Below are 18,800 nucleotides of genomic sequence, written 5' to 3' on the forward strand. Positions count from 1 at the left end.
GTGGCTGAGTAGGTACAGAATCCTGACTAGGTGAGTTATTGTGAGAGTTAGGCATGGGTCAACAGCCAGTCATGAATGCGGCAGGTGGTTGTTTACATTCCACTACAAATGTAGTGCCTGCGTCCATCATGGTATCTGATTGTTTCTGCCTGCTGCTGTGGGGTCTTGCAAGGCTGCTTCAGGCATGGTGTGGAAGAGCTCGGCTGAAGTCGGGGCAGCTCGGCAACTGTCAGATGGCCGGGCACTGCGCAGTGAGCACTGTGCAGTAGTCTCCATGGGTGCAGCCAGTGTGCAGGCTAGCACAGGATGGCTGTAGATGCAACCAGTGTTGACATCAGTGCCAGAGACGATATGAGCATTTATCGAGGCATGATGTTGCATGAGGGCAAGCATCTGGTTGACGAGGCATAACCATGTTTCCAGCGGTTTTTCCTCGTGCATCATCATGGTAATCTGTACATTTTCAGGCAGCTTGAGAAGCCATAGTGACCAGAGAGCATGATATGGTAAGACGTTTGTGTTTATTTGGAGGTGTAACTTGCACTGTAGTGGTGACAAGGTATTGTGGCCCAGCAACGTCTCAGTGATGGCTAGGTGGGGTTGTTGTTCAGGTGAATGTGACAGGTGCTGTAGTATGAGTGTCTTCACTGTCTTGTATCTGTCAGTGGTTTGTGTGTGCAACAGGTGGTTGCTGATGTGATCGGTGTTGGTGTGGAGGTGGTTCAAAAGCACCAAAAACTAGTTGCGGTTGTCTGTGTCCCAGTGACCGCATAATGCCCTCTGAGTGCGAACCATGCATGCAGAGAATCAAATTGTAGTGGCGGCAGATGTAACTTGGTGCATGGCCAGTGATAATTTGCCTGGTGGCAAGGGCCTGGGACCAGTATGTGGTTGTTGTAACCATGCAAAGTACATGGTGTGTGTTCTGGTGGTGCTGATAGAGGCAGCAGCTAGCATCGCAGTGTGGTAGTAACAGTAGGTGTGTTGGTAATGCAGGTGTCGTTACTGATTATAATGGGATGCAGTGCAGGTGTCATGCCTAGTGCTTCGGCTTTGTGGAAGATGGCATCATAGTGGGATACCGAGGAATGTGGCATGGTGGACAGGTCCTAGTTGGTGGCAATCATGGCAGATGACACATCAGTGTAGATCACCCAACACGGCACCTGTTGTAGGTACTCCTCATGTTCCCACGATGCGTGGGTGATAGTTAAGGTCAGGCTCACTGTATTGATGTGCTGTGGTTGTGAGGTGTGAAAACTCTGCGTGGTTGCAGGTACACACAGTGTTCCTGCTTGTTGAGTGGCATCATGTGGCAGGGGTGGCCTGGAGTGCAGTGTGGCTGTTGTCAGTGTGATGTTGTCATGGTGAAGCGACATGGGTTGCAGAGCAGCCATAATAAGTGTGACATCACCCAGCTCAAGCAGTGCACCATTGCTGGCACAACCAAATTAATTTGGTGCAATGTATCTCATAGTAGGCAATGACTAGTCATCCCACAGAACTTCAAGAAGATAGTATGGTATCATGCAGAACGTAAAGTTTAGGTCTGGCACAGGAAGTTCACTTGTAGGACAGATTTGTCCACAATAACCCATAAATACCAGTTCTGTGCAATGGGAGGCAGTCTTATATAGTGATTCTCTGGAGGGTACCCATAATCTGGTATGTTGGACACAGGATGTTGATATGAGCTGAGTCATTAGAATGAAAAGGAGTGTAATGTAGTACATGAACACTGTCGTTAGTAGCAGTGTTTAAGTGGGAGGTGGAGATGGTGGCAGGCAGCCATTGTTCACTGTGTATGGTCACTGTTGATATAGTCTAATTAAGGGCGTGGCAGCCTTTGTCTCACCGCCTTTACTGATAAGATTATACTTGATTTGTAATTTAGTGTGTTCATCTGTTTGGCAAGAGATAACAATGTCCTGGTTCAGTGGTTGTTGAAACAATGGGAACATTGTTGACTGTTAGAGAGCCACAGTTGCACTGGTTATATCATCTGGGAATTGGTGAGAATACCAAATAGATGCATAAATAAATCATCTGTAGTGATGCCAAGTGATGAAGCACTGTTATGGGGCATATTCTTCATGGCATGAAGTTTGTATCCCATTGTGATTGTTTTTTCATCTATTAAATATTTGCCAGTACTTGAATCACTTTCCTTGTTTGTTTCAGTTCTGGCATTAGTCACCAATTACAAGTTTATAGAAAACAACATCCAAACAGGTCTCAGAAGGTCAAACAGCAGAAACCATTGAAGGTGAAAACGAAATGGCTCTAAGTTTAAATGCTAAAGTCACAAGTGATAATGTCTCAGAGTGGTTTATGAGGAATAAATTACTGATAAACCCTCAAAAAACAGTCGTCTTACACTTCCATACACAACAAAATAAAAACCCTTTAAAACCAAACATGTCAATAGAAAACCAAAGAATTAACAGTGTCACTGAAGCAAAATTTCTTGGCATCCACTTACAAGACAATCTTAAATGGAATTCCCACATCACTTCATTAAATTCTAAACTCAGTTACACAGTATCTTGAAAAATAAGTTGGTTGTCACAGTATAAAAATGTAATGTAACAACATAGCAATATAAAAATGTAACAATTTATAAATGTAATTTATACACCAATGTAACAGTATATTAATGTAATATTTTGTCCAACATCTAAGGTATGGTATATGTACCACAAAGATTCAGGACGTAAATAAATAAATAAATAAAATATAAATAAATAAACCAACCACTGTGTCATCCTCAGCCAGTAGGCATCACTAGATGAGGATATGGTCTGCAACCATGGTCAGATTTCATGACTAGATTTGCTATTTCTCAGTGAAGTAGCTTCTCAACTGGCCTCACAAGGGCTCTCCTTTTCACAGGAATCTTTCAGGCACTCATATAAGGTTTCTATCTCTCCACCAGAATAAGCTTCAACTATCCAGATTTTATCCTTTCTGCAGTTTTTATGACCAAACATGTAACTCTGCTGGGAGTTACTTTTAATGCTACTGTCTTGTCTACAATAGTTTTGTATGCTAAAAATCTATTGCTATTTAATTTTTCATTTGGTTCATGACAGTAATAGAAGAGATTTTCAGAATACAATCAAAAGCAGTAGTTTCACCTTTACAGAGTACTTCACTTAAACCAACAATAGTCCAATTGATTCCTCTCCTGTTTCTGTCAAACTGTTATCTCCCATCAGCAAACAGCAACTGCATGTGCGTATCTGAAAGAATTGTTGCTTTCATTCTGTAGACTTAGACTTAGGATTTCATGACACTAAAGCAGCTCCAATACGGAGATCTGAATGTGTGCCTAATTTAACTCCAAAACATTTTATCATGACTCAAATGTGAGAAGTATAATCATCATGCCTGCTTCAGTGACAGATTGCTGATCCTCCAGAACTGATTGGCCCACCAACCCAGTTTTCCACAGAGGTTAGAATCCAACATTCCACTGGGTTGGATTAATAGAGGCACCTTTTGTAGCTTACAAACTGGAGTTCAGGTGAGAGAGGTTAGAGGACTATAATTTTGCCAGGTCCTTATATTACTGTTGCAAGAGCAACTGCAACAATGCTTCAACACTCCAATGTCTATATTATGTCAAAATTAATGAGGAAAATTACCCCCAATGTCATCAGTTAAAAATCTAAATACAGTAGAACCCATATGTTTTTGAAGGGAGACAGTAAAATGAGATTAACATTAAAATGAAACTTCTTAATATATTTGTATTAACTTTAAATGCATTTAGACAGAAGATATATGAACAGTAGTAGGTACATTATTGCAGACAAGGTTCTGCGTAAATTATGGACAGTTAAAGTTACTGAGGACCAAAGAATGGATCAGTTATGATTTGTTATCTGGAAGCAACACCACAGTCGCAGTTCAAGTGTTGATATATGATTTCTGTGCACATCTCATCATGTTTCTTAATACTGTGTAACATTAGGCTACTTCCAATGCAGTAAGTGCTTCTGCCAGATTGGGAGGGTCAACGGGTTCACAATACAATTCTTTAGACTCCTGAGAATAAATTATTTCAGCTTATAATGGCACAACTTCTTTAATTATTTCATCGTCATTATGTAAATGACACGCAGCAGTATCAGCATCTCAATCAACAAAACTGTCAAAATAAATTCCATTTTAAATATGGGACCAGTCGTCGTCTTCTGGTACATTGAAATATAACACATTTTTGGTCTCGGCTTGACTTTCACCTTTTGTGAATCCACCTTTTCAAAAGCACTTGCGTACCTCTTTTTGCTTCTATACAATACCAGAGAAGGAAAGTTGCTACTTACCATATAGTGAAGATGCTGAGTCATGATAGGCACAACAAAAAGATTCACACAATTAAAGCTTTCAGCCATTAAGGCCTTTGTCAGCAGTAGACACACATACATACACATGCACACACATACACACACTCGTACACTCACGTAAATGCAACTTGCACACTTGTCACATGGTAGTGGCGACTGGGTGGGGGTAAGGAGGAGGGTGGCTGTGACGGGGAGGGGGAGGGGGAGGGGGAGGGATAGTATTGTGGGACTGGCGGACAGTGAAGTATTGCAGTTTAGACAGAGGGCAGGAGAGAAGGTGCGGAGGGGGGAGGGGGTAAGTAGTGGAAAGGAGAGAAATAAAAGAAATAAAAAGAAATTAAAAGACTGGGTGCGGTGGTGAAATGACGGCGGTGTAGTGCTGGAATGGGACTAGGGAGGAGGCTGGATGGGTGAGGACAGTAACTAATGAAGGTTGAGGCCAGGAGGGTTATGGGAACATAGGATGTATACCGTATCTACTCGAATCTAAGCCGGACTTTTTTTTTCCGGTTTTTGTAATCCAAAAAACCGCCTGCGGCTTAGAATCGAGTGCAAAGTAAGTGGAAGTTCTGAGAAATGTTGGTAGGTGCCGCCACAACAAACTTCTGCCATCGAATATATGTAGCGCTATACAGGCATGCTTTGCAGGCACGAAGATAAATACTGGCACCAAAACCTCTGCATCAGTAAATAAATTAAAAAAAGGTGGAAGACGAGCATTTTCTCTGCCCCGAGTTTCGACCACTGCATTTTTCATACATTATCCAACATAGTAAATACAAATTCCGTATTGTTCATCTTCGAATGTAGCAGCATTTCAATCTACTACGAAAATCCGACTGGAAAGACTGGGATGTTTATAAATATGGCCAACTCCACGTTCTGAATTTTTTCCAACCTGTGAGAAGAGATTGTTGCTAATAGGAATTTCATGAATTGTGAATCACATGCAGTATTTTCTGCACCATAAGAATAATACGAATATAAACATTTTGCCATGTATTCTTTTGTGTTTGCTGCTATCTCATTTAAATCCTGTCTGCCTAATAAACTACGAAACTAGAGTGAGACAACAGCAAATGTGGAAGAATATACATATCATGTGATGTTTATATTCGTATTATTCTTATGCCTAATAGTGATACAGTCAGAAATGAAGCACGGCAATTGACTAGATTTTTAAATCTACAATGACTCTAATTTCTGTGCAGAATGTAATGTACTAAAGAGGCGTCTGCAAAGATTTTCAAATGGAGAAAAATTTTCGCTAAACTCTAGTTCAGAACATCTTCTATCATACGCAGTCTATTATTTGGTTCTTGTTGATCATTATCAAAGAAAGCAGCAGTGTAAGTAACAACAAATAGCAGTCTCTTGCCATTGTTTCGCTAATGAGACGATTCCTCTTTTAAGTCATGGTAGTGCGCACAACAGCAAGCCATGCCGCGAGCGGCGACAGGCCGTTAACACTCATTAACAGAATGCGACAAACAATGCATGACACAGTACAATAATACATTTTCAGCTTAGAGTGACGTAAACACCTATAACATAGAGAACGGCACTTATCTGATCAAAGAAAAATAAGCTATCAATTCAAACCAGACGAAGCACGTGAAAAAGGAAGGGTACCCATATAAATACGGACGGAGCGCCTGACGCATAGCAATGCGTACCTGGTAAAGCCTAACTGCTAAGCTTACGACTCGAACCAAACTACTGTAGCTGTATTGTCATTCATTCGACCTAAATTGTGTCTCATATTACAATGGACCAACTTTGTTTCGATTTCGAGGTGTGGCCTAAAACTTTTCTCTCCCCCTGGAATTTCGAGTCTCAAATTTCAGGTGCGGCTTAGATTCGGGAATTTTTTTTTCCCTTGATTTCAAGTCTAATTTTTCACGTGCGGCTTAGATTCGAGTGCGGCTTAGATTCGAGTAAATACGGTAGCAGGGAAAGTTCCCATCTGCGCAGTTTAGAAAAGCTGGTGTTGGTGGGAAGGATCCATATGGCACAGGCTGTGAAGCAGTCATTGAGATGAGGGATATCATGTTTATCAGCGTGTTCAGCAACAGGGTGGTACATTTGTTTTTTGGCCACAGTTTGTCAGTGGCCATTCATATGGACAGACAACTTGTTGGTTGTCATTCCTACACAGAATGCAGCACAGAGGTTGCAGCTTAGCTTGTAAATCACATTACTGGCTTCACAGGTAGCCCTGCCTTTGATGGGATAGGTGATGTTAGTGACCGGACTGGAGTAGATGGTGGTAGGAGGATGTATGGGACAGGTCTTGCATCTAGATCTATTACAGGGGTATTAGCTATGAGGTACAGGATTGGGAGCAGGGGTTGTGTAAGGATGGATGAGTAAATTGTGTAGGTTTAGTGGACAGAGGAATACCACGGTAGGAGTGGTGGGAAGGATAGTGGGCAGGACATTTCTCATTTCAGGGGAAGACAAGATGTAATCGAAACCCTGGTGGAGAATGTAATTCAGTTGCTCAAGTCCTGGTTGGTACTGAGTTACGAGGGGAATGCTCCCTTGTGGCCAGACTGTGGGACTTTGGGAGGTGGTGGGAGACTGGGAAGATAAGACATGGAAGATTTGTTTTTGTACAAGGATGGGAGGATAATTACGGTCAATGAAGGCTTCAGTGAGACCCTCGGTATATTTTGAGAGGGACTGCTCATCACTGCAGATGCGACGACCATGGGTGGCTAGGCTGTACAGAAGGGACTTCTTGGTGTGGAATGGGTGGCAGCTGTCGAAGTGGAGGTATTGCTGGTGGTTAGTAGGTTCGATACAGACTGAGGTACTGATGTAGCCATCTCTGAGGTGAAGGTCAACATCTAGGAAGGTGGCTTGTAGGGGTTGAGTAGGACCAGGTGAAGCAAATGGGGGAGAAGTTGTTGAGGTCCTGGAGGAATCTGAATAAGGTGTCCTCGCCTTCAATCCAGATACCAAAGATGTCATCAATGAATCTGAACCAGGTGAGGAGTTTAGGATTCTGGGTTTTCAGGAAAGATTCCTCTAGATGGCCCATGAATAGGTTAGCATAGCATGGTGCCATGCATGTGCCCATAGCTGTACCACAGATTTGTTTGTAGGTAATGCCTTCAAAGGAGAAGTAAGTGTGGGTGAGGATATAGTTGGTCATGGAGACCAGGAAGGAGGTTGTTGGTTTGGAATCCATAGGGCATCTGGAAAGGTAGTGTTTGATAGCAGTAAAGCCATGAGCATTAGGAATGTTAGTGTACAGGGAGGTGGCATCAATAGTGGCAAGCAGGGCACAGTGTGGTAAAGGGACAGGAACTGTGGAGAGTCGGTCGAGGAAATGGTTGGTATCTTTTATATAGGAGGATAGGTTCCAGGTAATAGGTTGAAGGTCTATGAGAGCAGAGATTCTCTCAGAGGGGGCACAGTAACTGACCACAATGGGGCATCTTGGGTGGTTGGGTTTGTGGACTTTAGGAAGCATGTAGAAGGCGGGAGTGCGGGGAGTAGTAGGGGTAAGTAGAGAGATGGACTCTGGGGACAGGTTCTGGTATGGGCCTAAGGATTTGAGTAGTGACTGGAGATCCTGCTGGATTATTGGAATGGGATCACTGTGGCATGGTTTGTAGGTGGAAGTATCTGACAGCTAACGGAGTCCTTCTGCAACATAATCCTTGCGGTTCAAAATAACGGTGGTGGAGCCTTTGTCAGCAGGTAGGATTATAAGGTCGGGATCTATTTTTAGATGGTGGACTGCAGTTCTTTCTGCAAATGTAACATTTCACTGGCCGCCACTCCCACCATACTATCCCTCCCCCTCACCTCCACAGCCTCCTCCTTACCCCCACCCAGTCGCCATTCCCATCATGCACTGGTGCTGCTGTTAGCAGTGTGGTTTCAGCTCTCTGAGACTGCAGACGTGTGTGCGTGTGCGCGTGTGTGTGTGTGTGTGTGTGTGTGTGTGTGTGTGTGTGTGTGTGTGTGTGTGTGTATCTTTTTTTTGTGCCTATCGTGACTCAGAATCTCCGCTATATGGTGAGTAGCAACTTTCCTTCTCTGGTATTGTTACATTCCATCCTGGATTTTCCATTGTTTGATTTTTGCCTGACGGCTTTTCTTCAATCCTAACTCTGTGCTGTTTTCCTTTGTAACTACATTCTTTTGCATCCGCTATACTCAATGTCCATCCTTTCTTTTCTTTCCTGTGTTTCTCTTGTCGCCTTACGAACTGCACTGCACACTCTACTTATGAGCCACACAGTATCAACCATCTCGGCCGGGCAACAGACAGCCTCAAGACCATGCTGATTGTTAGTGCAGCATCTTAGGTCACACATTACTCTCGCCGATATAATGAAGCCTATACCTTCAAACTGATCATGCTCCCTGTGTCAATTCCCGTATTTTTACGTGTTATCTCCTGCACTTTTCCGGTGCCACATGATCTTACATCTCTAACTATTAACCTCTCCCCACCCCCCATACTTTTCCCATTCTATGCCTGTTCGCACCCACTAAATCCACCTCGTCCAGTCACATCTGCTGTCCCCCTTACTCTGATCTGCCCTCAAACCTGCTACCCACAGTAATGTACATATATTTATTATTGATTACCAATAGCTATTCTCTACTTTGACCCTTGTAACTTCTCGCCAATTTTAGTGAGTTTTCGTCTTCCACTGTCATCGTCTTCCTCAGATTTCATCTCGTTTTTCCCCCTTGTGTATCCATTTTATTCTTTTCGTACTTTTCACATGTATTTGGCTGTGTTTTTGCATAATTTTTTGGACATAATTCTACTTTCTTACATAATCTTTCACATTTTTTACACCACCATGGATCCTTGCTCCTTCCACCTGCATCAATACAGAAAATTTTCCTTATCCCTAGCCAGATCCCAGTCCCACATACTGTTCCTGCATTGTTGCTTGGCTCATGAAATCCCCCCTAATGGCCTTACCATCAAATTACCCATTGCCACCCCTCCTTTCACAATGACCTCCATCTGTTCAGATTCTGCCAATCCTTAGCCCTCACCAACATAGTCCTGCAAAACCATATCAACCAAGCCCAATGCTCCTTGCAGTACCTTCTCTTCATCTGCAAAATTCTCCTGCTATGTAGTCCCAAATTCCTGGAACCCATAACTCACATTGAAACTCTTGCCCTGCAGGAACTTGAGAAACATGTACAACGCCACCTCAAAAAGCTCTCCATCCTACTCACTTCTTACTCCCACCTCGGAGTACCACTGTCCACCACTTCTACAACAACCTCAAAACCTCCCCCACACCCCTTCATAGCTGACAAACCCTGTCTCACTGACCTACTACACTTACCCCACCCTCCTAAACTCCCTCCCACCACCACACAGAGCCTAGAACCTAAACAGACCCACAACACAGTTATGAACCTTTCCTCCAGAAGCCTTAGTCCCACAGAAATATCAGTCCTTTCCAAAGGCCTCACCTTCTGTCCCACTCCCAAATTCAACCATGCAGGACTAGTTAAAGACCTTCTCTCCTCCAAGTCCCTACCTTGTAAACACTTTTTCGCCACCAACCTGACCAATCAGACTCAACCAAAGACCAATATTGGATCCTTGCCTAACTCAGTTCACTCCTCCATCTAACCGTGATCCACCCCCACTGCCTCCAAACCAGCCTCTGTTAACTTCCCAGAATTTCTTAACCTCAAACCTTGCCTCAACATCATTCCCCAAATCCCTCAACATGCAGACTAACCTTACATCCACAGAAAGAACTGCAGTCCACCATCTAAAAATAGATCCCGACCTTATAATCCTACCTATTGGCAAAGGCTCCACCACCGTTGTTTTGAACCACAAGGACTACATTGCAGAAGGACTCTGTCAGCTGTCAGATACTTCCACCTACAAACCATGCCACAGTGATCCCATTCCAGTAATCCAGCAGGATCTCTAGTCACTACTCAAATCCTTAGGCCCATCCCAGAGTCCATCTCTCTACTTACCCCTACCACTCCACACACTCCCACCTTCTACGTGCTTCCTACCACCTAGTATGCCCTATTGTGCCCTATTGTGCCCAGAATCTCTGCTCTCATAGACCAGCACCTTCAACCTATTACCTGGAACCTATCCTCCTATATAAAAGATACCAACTATTTCCTTGACCGACTCTCCACAGTTCCTGTCCCTTTACCACACGGTGCCCAGCTCATCACTATTGATGCCAGCCACCTCCCTGTACACTAACATTCCTAATGCCCATGGCCTTACTGCTATTGATCACTATCAAGATGCCCTATGTATTCCAAACCAACAACCTCCTTCCTAGTCTCCATGACCAACTATATCCTCACCCACAATTATTTCTCCTTTGAAGGCATTACCTACAAACAAGACCAGAGGCTGAAGATGGCTTGTACAATTTGCTGGAAAAAAATACAAGTTCAATGTTATTGATTTATAGTGCCCCAGAGTGAGCTGAACAACTGTCCAGAAGCCAAAGTATTTTCCTCTTTGTGGGCATTAAGCTATTTGTGGTGACTCTTGAAGAGGTTTCCAGTCATCCATGCCTTCTTTTTTGATACATAGGCAATGGGATATTATTTTACTCCCATGAAACATCAAGGCTTTGCTGACTTCCTGCTCACTGGTGGACAGCTTTTATCAGAGCCACCTGCATTTGCAGTAAAGAGCACCATCAGTCTTTGCTTGCTTATCTTTCCCCCAAAGCAGGGGCTGCACTTAAATGCCAATGTTTTGCCTGGCATAAAGTTAAATAAAAGTCCTGTTTCATCTGTGTTGTAAGTATCTTTCAGACTGTATTTTGCACTTAGACTTGGAACATCACATTCATTATAATATTCTATGGTGACATCATTGATACTGTTAACCTCTACACAAACTATGTTGTCAGTACCACCACATCTTACTTTGAAGCAGAGTAACCACCCAGAAGCAGCACAAAAGTTTTCAGCAGTTAACTTTTTGTAACTTCTAAGGTCTTTTCTTTTAGTATCATGCCCAAAAAACATAGACGTGTTAGCTGCACAGTGTTGCTGACACCAAGTTTTTAGGCATTTTTCCAAGTTTGAAAACTTTCCACCCTGAATACACACACATTTCTCACCACTTGGTCTGGTTTTCGATGCACAAGTTCCTATTTGCATGTCATTGGCTATGACTATGGAATTTTGGGATACTTTGCAGTGCTAACTTCTGGTTTCTTTGCACTTCTTCACTTATGTTTACTTTCTCCTGAATGGAAAGACAATTTCTTTTGTTTTTCGATGAACCCATTATTTTTGCATGCACAAAAATTTAGAAACAATATTGTAAAAAATCAACTGAGTTCACCTCTTCCAAAAAATACTCATCATTTCACTCAGCACACTCTGGACATGCTCACACTACTGTCAACTGCAACTGTATACCACTGCTATGTGTTGTGATTGCTGGACCATGAGCTGCCAGCCCCCTCCTTGTATCTGAAACTAACTGCCACAATGTGTCACTGTACCTATAACACACAATAATGACTGTGAGTTTGCATGGAAATACCAAAACAACAATCTCTGGCCACACCACATTAGGAATATTCTGTCATGATTTATGTATAATTGTGACTAAAATGACTGTGTGGGAGCAGAAATAATGGCATAAAAATGTGAAAATTTATAAATGGAAAATTCAAAATTGGGGTAAATCAAAAAAGTGCGTAATTTACAATGTACAAGTGTGAAAAACATAGAAGTGAGAAATGTATAAATGTGGTTTCCCCAAATTAGGGTTTCCTTGACACAAAGATGATATCCCATCTTCCTGATAACAGCTGAGAAAATTATAAAATGGAAATATATTTTGCTTCCTGCCATTCACTTGGTGAGATTTTCAGGTGGATATGTTATATGTTACAGGTATATCAAACTAACTATTCACTCAGAGAATATATATATTGCTATAAACATCCTGGAGAAAGTTTGGTTACTGGTCTTTGCAAATCATAGATAGAAAACACCAGTGACAATAAGGTTTTAAGTCAGGGCTCAAAGTGTATTAAGCTAGCCTAAGGGTTAAGGCAGCTTCTTGTGAAAAGCAGGAAATCTGCATTTGAGTCTGTTTGCTACAGATTTTCATTAATCACTACTTATGATTTAGGAAGTTTTTCGATCATGATGTGCACCACAATTAACACTAATGTTAATGAGTAATGGTAACCACTTCAGCCGTAACACAATAAATGTGTAATAATAAGGATGAGTATGTTTTCATTAACATTAGAATTAGGAAGTAATTCATTTGAACCCTAATGACACTACCTTGTTGTCAACAAGTAATCAAGCAAGCTTTTTTTCCAAAATCTTTCATAACCATCAGACTGATCCAAGAACTCTTGCTCAATTTTTAACTTCCCATTCCTTTATCAATTACTATGTAACAGACCCATGAGAGAGATCTAAAAAAAGCACCGGACCTACATTCAGGAGGTTTGCAGCACAAATCTGCATTTGGTCATCCGGTTTTAGGTTTTTCATTGGCTCTCTTAAACTGATTAATGTGATTGCCGGAATGATTGTTTTACAAAAGAATTTCTTTCCCCATCCTCATCCTCTGCAGACTTGTGCTCCATCTTTAATTAGTTCATTACTGACAGAAATTGAACTCTAATCTTCTTTCCTTCCACAGACTAGGCATACTGCCTTAGGTGAACAAACTAGCATCATCATCTTCTTCTGCTTCTTTTTCTTCTTCCTCTTCTTCTTCTTCTTCATGTTCATTTTCATCTTCATCTACATTCTCCAGCCATCTGACAGCCCTGTATATTTTTTTAATTATGTTTTTCAGTCTCAGATCACACAATGATATTGTTACAGTTTTTGACTTACTAACAAGTCATCATCAGACAAAGAAGATTAAAATGAAATAAAATAAAGTAAATCCCCTTTTCTCTTTCTTTTTAAATAGATTATCTGATGATAGTAATGCATTAATACCTGAAAACCAGAAATAATACGATTTGTGTGACCTTAAACTAAAATATATAATAATAATTCTATCCATGCTTTTGTAACCATCTCGTTTGTATATATATTAACCTTGTACCATTAACACATTTTGCAGCGTAAACCATTCATCAACACTTACAAAACTACATCTGGGAAGATAACTCTATCAGGATTTCTTGGTGATATTTGGTATTGTTTGCAAGAAGAGTTAAACTTCACGTAAGTTTCCTTTTTCTTTATGTAACAAGAGAATTGCAAACACACTATTGAAAAATCATAAGCCTGAGACCGAGAATTCATTACAGCATTTAAACTGCATGTAGCTATTTGTTAACATAACTAAGTCATCATAAATACAAAAAATTGCAATACAACTGTTTTAAAATCTTTCTGGCAGGTCTGAGTTCTTAATAATTGATGCTGGAATGGGTGGTTCAAAATTGAGCAATGGTTCCTGGATTGGCCTGATGGCTACACTAGTTGATGAAAAAGTGGACATAGCAGTGGCTCCACTATCAATGACATCTTTGAGAGTCAATTTCATTGAATTTACAGTACAACTTTTCACCACATAGTAAGTGCAACCTTCTAATTCAACTGTACTAATGAAAAAAATGTTAAAAATTATTTTGACTCTACAATAAAGGCAGTAGCTACCTTATTGTATTGAAGTATAATATGTTTTGTCATTTATATCGTTTAAAAATAGAACTGCTTTATTATAATAGAGGGAAACTTCCCACATGGGAAAAATATATCTAAAAATATATCTATATTGCTTTATTAGATATACCATACCTCATTGATTTACAGTTATATTAGGTGAATCATCTTCCATCATATAGACAGAATTCAAGGATGCTGTAACTTACCAAACGAACTTACCAAACGAAAACATTGGTATGTTGATAGAGACAATAACAAACACAAACACACACATAAATTTCAAGCTTTTGCAACCCATGGTTGCTTCATCAGGAAAGAGGGAAGGAGAGGGAAAGACAAAAAGATGTGGGTTTTAAGGGAGAGGGTAAGGAGCCATTCCAGTCCCGGGAGCGGAAAGACTTACCTTAGGGGGGAAAAGGGACAGGTATACACTCACGCACACACACACATATCCATTTGCACATATACAGACACAAGCAGACATTTTCCCCTTAAGGTAAGTCTTTCCACTCCCAGGACTGGAATGACTCCTTACCCTCTCCCTTAAAACCCACATCCTTTCGTCTTTCCCTCTCCTTCACTCTTTCCTGATGAAGCAACCGTGGGTTGTGAAAGCTTGAAATTTATGTGTGTGTTTGTGTTTGTTATTGTCTCTATCAACATACCAACGCTTTCATTTGGTAAGTTACAGCATCCTTGTTTTTAGAATTGCTTTAGTAGATATACCATACCTCATTGATTTACAGTTATATTAGGTGAATCATCTTCCATCAGAATTCCAGAATGCATAACTTAAGCACAACAAAATTAGAGGACAATTTTAACAAATATTATCACAGTGTTATTATTAACTAGATTAAAACATTACACAACAATTACTATAATTCCTTTGAAAACACCATTCAAAGGAATGTGCACTATTAGATAATTATCTTTTTAACACAAAATGTATGGTGGTCTCACTCTTATATTATTATCCTCTGTGTTCTGCATTCCTCAGTACTAGATACTGTTAAAAACTATGGGTTTTTCACAATTACATTATTCTCATAAATGCACTTTAAAGCTAGTAGGTATCTTTTTCGTTTACCTGGTTGGTATTTATGCAAAAACTGCAAATGTTGTTTCTTTATTATTACCTATAACCACAACATTTTTAAATGAGTTACCCAATGTATCGTAATACTTGTTTTTTTATCAAATATCAAAGTATCTGTTGCAGCCAAGATCACTGCTCCTCATTGTAGTGCAGTGCTATGTTGTGTTGCAAATGCTTATTTACATTGTACTATCAAAATATTTTCATGATAGCCACCACAGAGATGACGACATCACGCTTGCTCTTAGACTGAATCTTTTCCCTTTGTTCATGATAAATAGTTCTTACAACCCCCCTTCACGCCCCCCCCCCCCCAACATCAAGTGCATTTGAAGAGCCCTGGCATTGTGGTTATATGACCACAGTGTTCAACTGTGAAGGGGAGATATGTGTTTGAGTCTCCCTTGTGCCCCATCTATTTTCTCACAAAATTATCAACAGTCTCTCTGGTCATTGATATATCTGCTCACTGTATTCAAATTTGTGTCCGCGTTGTGGTGTAATGCCCATTTGCAACAGTGAGGTGTAACGAAGGAGCCTCCAGACACACATATGTTCCATTTGTACTACACAAGAACCACATGTTATGACTCTTGCAGTCCATTTTGGAAGCACTGACTCTGAATTCCTTTCTTGTAACGTAGTTCAGACATTTATATGTTGCTTTCATTTCTGTGAGAGGTCTACACAGCATCTTGCCTGCTCTCACTATTCATCACATTTACTTGATATGGTAATATATTCTTACCATGTGACTCATTCTGTAACCAAAGTATGATATGACAATTGCCAACACCACAGAAGAAGAAAAGACACATCAGTGACCAAATAGACAGTTCATAATTTTGTGAGGAAAAAATAGAGCATGAGGGAAATTTGAACATGGGTCTCCCGCTTTGCAGTCTAACACCATAACCACATAACCGCAATGTGCATTCTTCCAATTCACTTGAGGTTCACTTCTTGATCTTGGACCATTCACTGTTCCTACTTTGCTTCTTTTTGCACAGTTCAGTACATCTTCTTTCTGTTTTCATTCTTGATCTGTGTTCAGCTTTTCATGGGTTATCCAATGGGCCATCTTACAGCTAAATCTGAGGGGGGTATGATGGGGAGTTTCTCTTGTTACTAGCAGGCTAATTGTCTTGTCACCTGTTTTAGGGATAATTCTACCATAAAGTAAATCTTCTCAGAGCTGTATTCTCCATTGACAAGATTTTCCTTCCTATACATGAGTGAATAAATTATTAAGAATTGTTCTTGTACAAGTGTGTCGTATTTTGTATGCCAGCTGGCTAGATTGCAACATGCAAGATAAATTGATCTGATGGCCTCTCATTCATGGCCACACCAGAGCTGGTGACCCCAACATGATTTGAACACTCAGAATAATACTGTAAGGATAAGTTCATATGCAGGAACCAACAACTGAGTCTGTACCTTTGGTCTCTCGGCTCACTGTGCACTTACCACCCTTCTGGTCGCATGACACGGAATTGTGGTTAACATCATTAGAAGCCAGTTTTCTCCATGCAAGTGTTATGGTGGATTCTACCAGATTTGTGATCTTGGTAAGTTAGCTGGCCTATAAATAGTCTGCACAGCTTGAAGATCTGATCACTGCTCCACCAATAACAGACCCTTACAAGAAATTAAGATGGGACTTATCTACAGGGTGTATATGTCACTAGAGGAATGCATCAGGAAATTTTTGATGCAAGAAGACGTTGGTGACAGAAGACCATCACAATACTTGTGATACTTAGAAAATAAGGTTGACATTGGTGCTGTACCTGATAGTCTTCTGCATAAACTGTGGAGTTGCCACCTGCTGGCTAAGAGAAAGCTGTTATAGCATCTTGAAGTGATATGGCCTTGCATGCAGTGGCTGAATTGGCTGATAAGATATTCAGTTTAATAATGCCTGTGCCAGTAAGTGCAGTGAAGGCATCATGCAACAGCTTGTTGCTGTCCATGGTTACCTGCACTGCTTATGATTTTCTAGCTAACAAGATTGATTTGTTGACTGAACAGATTGGTGAATTGTTGACTAATAAGGAGCACAGCAAAGACAGAGGCTGTTACTGCAAGGGATTGAGAAGCTGCTCGGCAACTACCTCCTCAATGCCTGGGATAGACCAATACTTCACCTGCTGTTACTGCAAAAGATTTGAAGACCAGACTTCTAAATGTATGCCCTGCACCCACCCAAATGCCAGCAGCAGTTGGACATAGGTGCATTAACTTAGTGCTGGACTGTCACAGCACCTACTCATAGTGGCTACCGGTGAGGACAAAAATGTGTTCGTGTACACTGGGTCCAACCTACTTGTAGTAGCAACCATGCAATTAGGCAGCAAGTGACCACCAACCACTTTCTGCCTGACTGCAGCTAATAATACCACCATACCAATGTATTGTGCATTTCAATCAGGATCTCGGCTGCAGCAGACCTAGTGTGGGACTTCACAATTGAATGTGTGTCAGAACCCATAACGGGAGTGAATTTTCTAACATAGTACCAGCCGTTGCCAGATGTAGTGAATCTGCAGCTTGTTGACAGCATCACTGGCTTAACAACCTCAGGTTTTCATTTAAACACAGCAACACACATGCCCAAGGCCATACAAGGCAAAAGCAGTGAGTATGTGGACTTACTGCAGAAATTTTCAGCCCTAACACGACCACCTGGAGCAGCAAAAGAGATATGTCATGACACAGTGCCTTACATTAAAACTACCATTGGTCCACTGGTATCCTGTTGACCCCAAGTTTGGCCTCAGACCACCTAACAAAAGGAGAATTCAGCAGTATGTTTTGGGAAGGTGTTATCCACCCAAAGTCTTTGTTTGTCCTTACTTCAATTAGTGCCTGTGTCACTGTGGTGATTATAGAGCCTTCAGTGCTAGAATTGTACCAGACCAATACCCTGTCCTCTTGCTATAAGATTACATGGTGGACCCTAATTCAGTGCCCTACACTGTGCCAAGATGAACACTCATATCCCAGTAGCAGAGACAGCCATACCAAAGATGGCTGTAATTACCCTGTTTGGTCAGTCAGAGAGTCACTTCATGATATTTGGCCTCTGAAACACCACACAAACTTGGCAAAGGTTTTTAGACTCCATATTTTAAGGTCTCATCCTTTGCTTTGCATATCTAGCTGATGTACTGGTTTTCTCAGCCTCACCAGAACATCAGCAGCATATGAGTTGTCTGAATTGTAGCTCTGAACACTATCAAATGCATTTTTGGTCAAACATAGATTAACTTCCTGGACCATAAGATCCCATTGTCAGTTTCACTATCTTTACCTGAGAACGTTGAAGCCATCTTGCAAATCACTAGACCAAGAACATTTAAAAAACTGTGTTGTTTCCTTGGTGTACTTAATTTCTACTGTGACACCTGCCACATGCAGTCAAGTTGCAAGAACCACTAATGGTAGCACTCGTTGCCCAAAGAGCAAATGTAACTCACCAGTTACAGAGACAGATGGCAAGATCTCTGCTTTCAGGGCAGTCAAGCAGAGCATAGGAAATGCTGCATTGATTGTGCACTCTGACCGGAATGCACTCTTGGTGTTAGTGCTCAATGGGAGGTACTGTGCGATGGTGTGTGGCAGCCACTAGCTTTCTTCTCCCACAAGCTGCTTTAATCACAACAGAAATGACACACTTATGACAGAGA

The 18,800-nt window shown here is 41.2% G+C and overlaps 1 protein-coding gene across 1 annotated transcript in view; it reads left to right on the forward strand.

Annotated features, from left to right (window-relative positions):
• Positions 1–793: 793 nt before the first annotated feature.
• Positions 794–18,800, forward strand: part of LOC126419533 (glutamate receptor ionotropic, delta-2-like) — a 66,884-nt gene continuing 48,877 nt past the window's right edge. The window contains exons 1-2 of the mRNA XM_050086722.1: positions 794–966; positions 1,277–1,476. Of these exons, the coding sequence (XP_049942679.1) occupies positions 794–966; positions 1,277–1,476 (373 nt within the window). The remainder of the gene's footprint in view (positions 967–1,276; positions 1,477–18,800) is intronic.

The sequence above is a fragment of the Schistocerca serialis genome, chromosome 9, assembly GCF_023864345.2.
Source record: "Schistocerca serialis cubense isolate TAMUIC-IGC-003099 chromosome 9, iqSchSeri2.2, whole genome shotgun sequence".
Taxonomy (NCBI): domain Eukaryota; kingdom Metazoa; phylum Arthropoda; class Insecta; order Orthoptera; family Acrididae; genus Schistocerca; species Schistocerca serialis.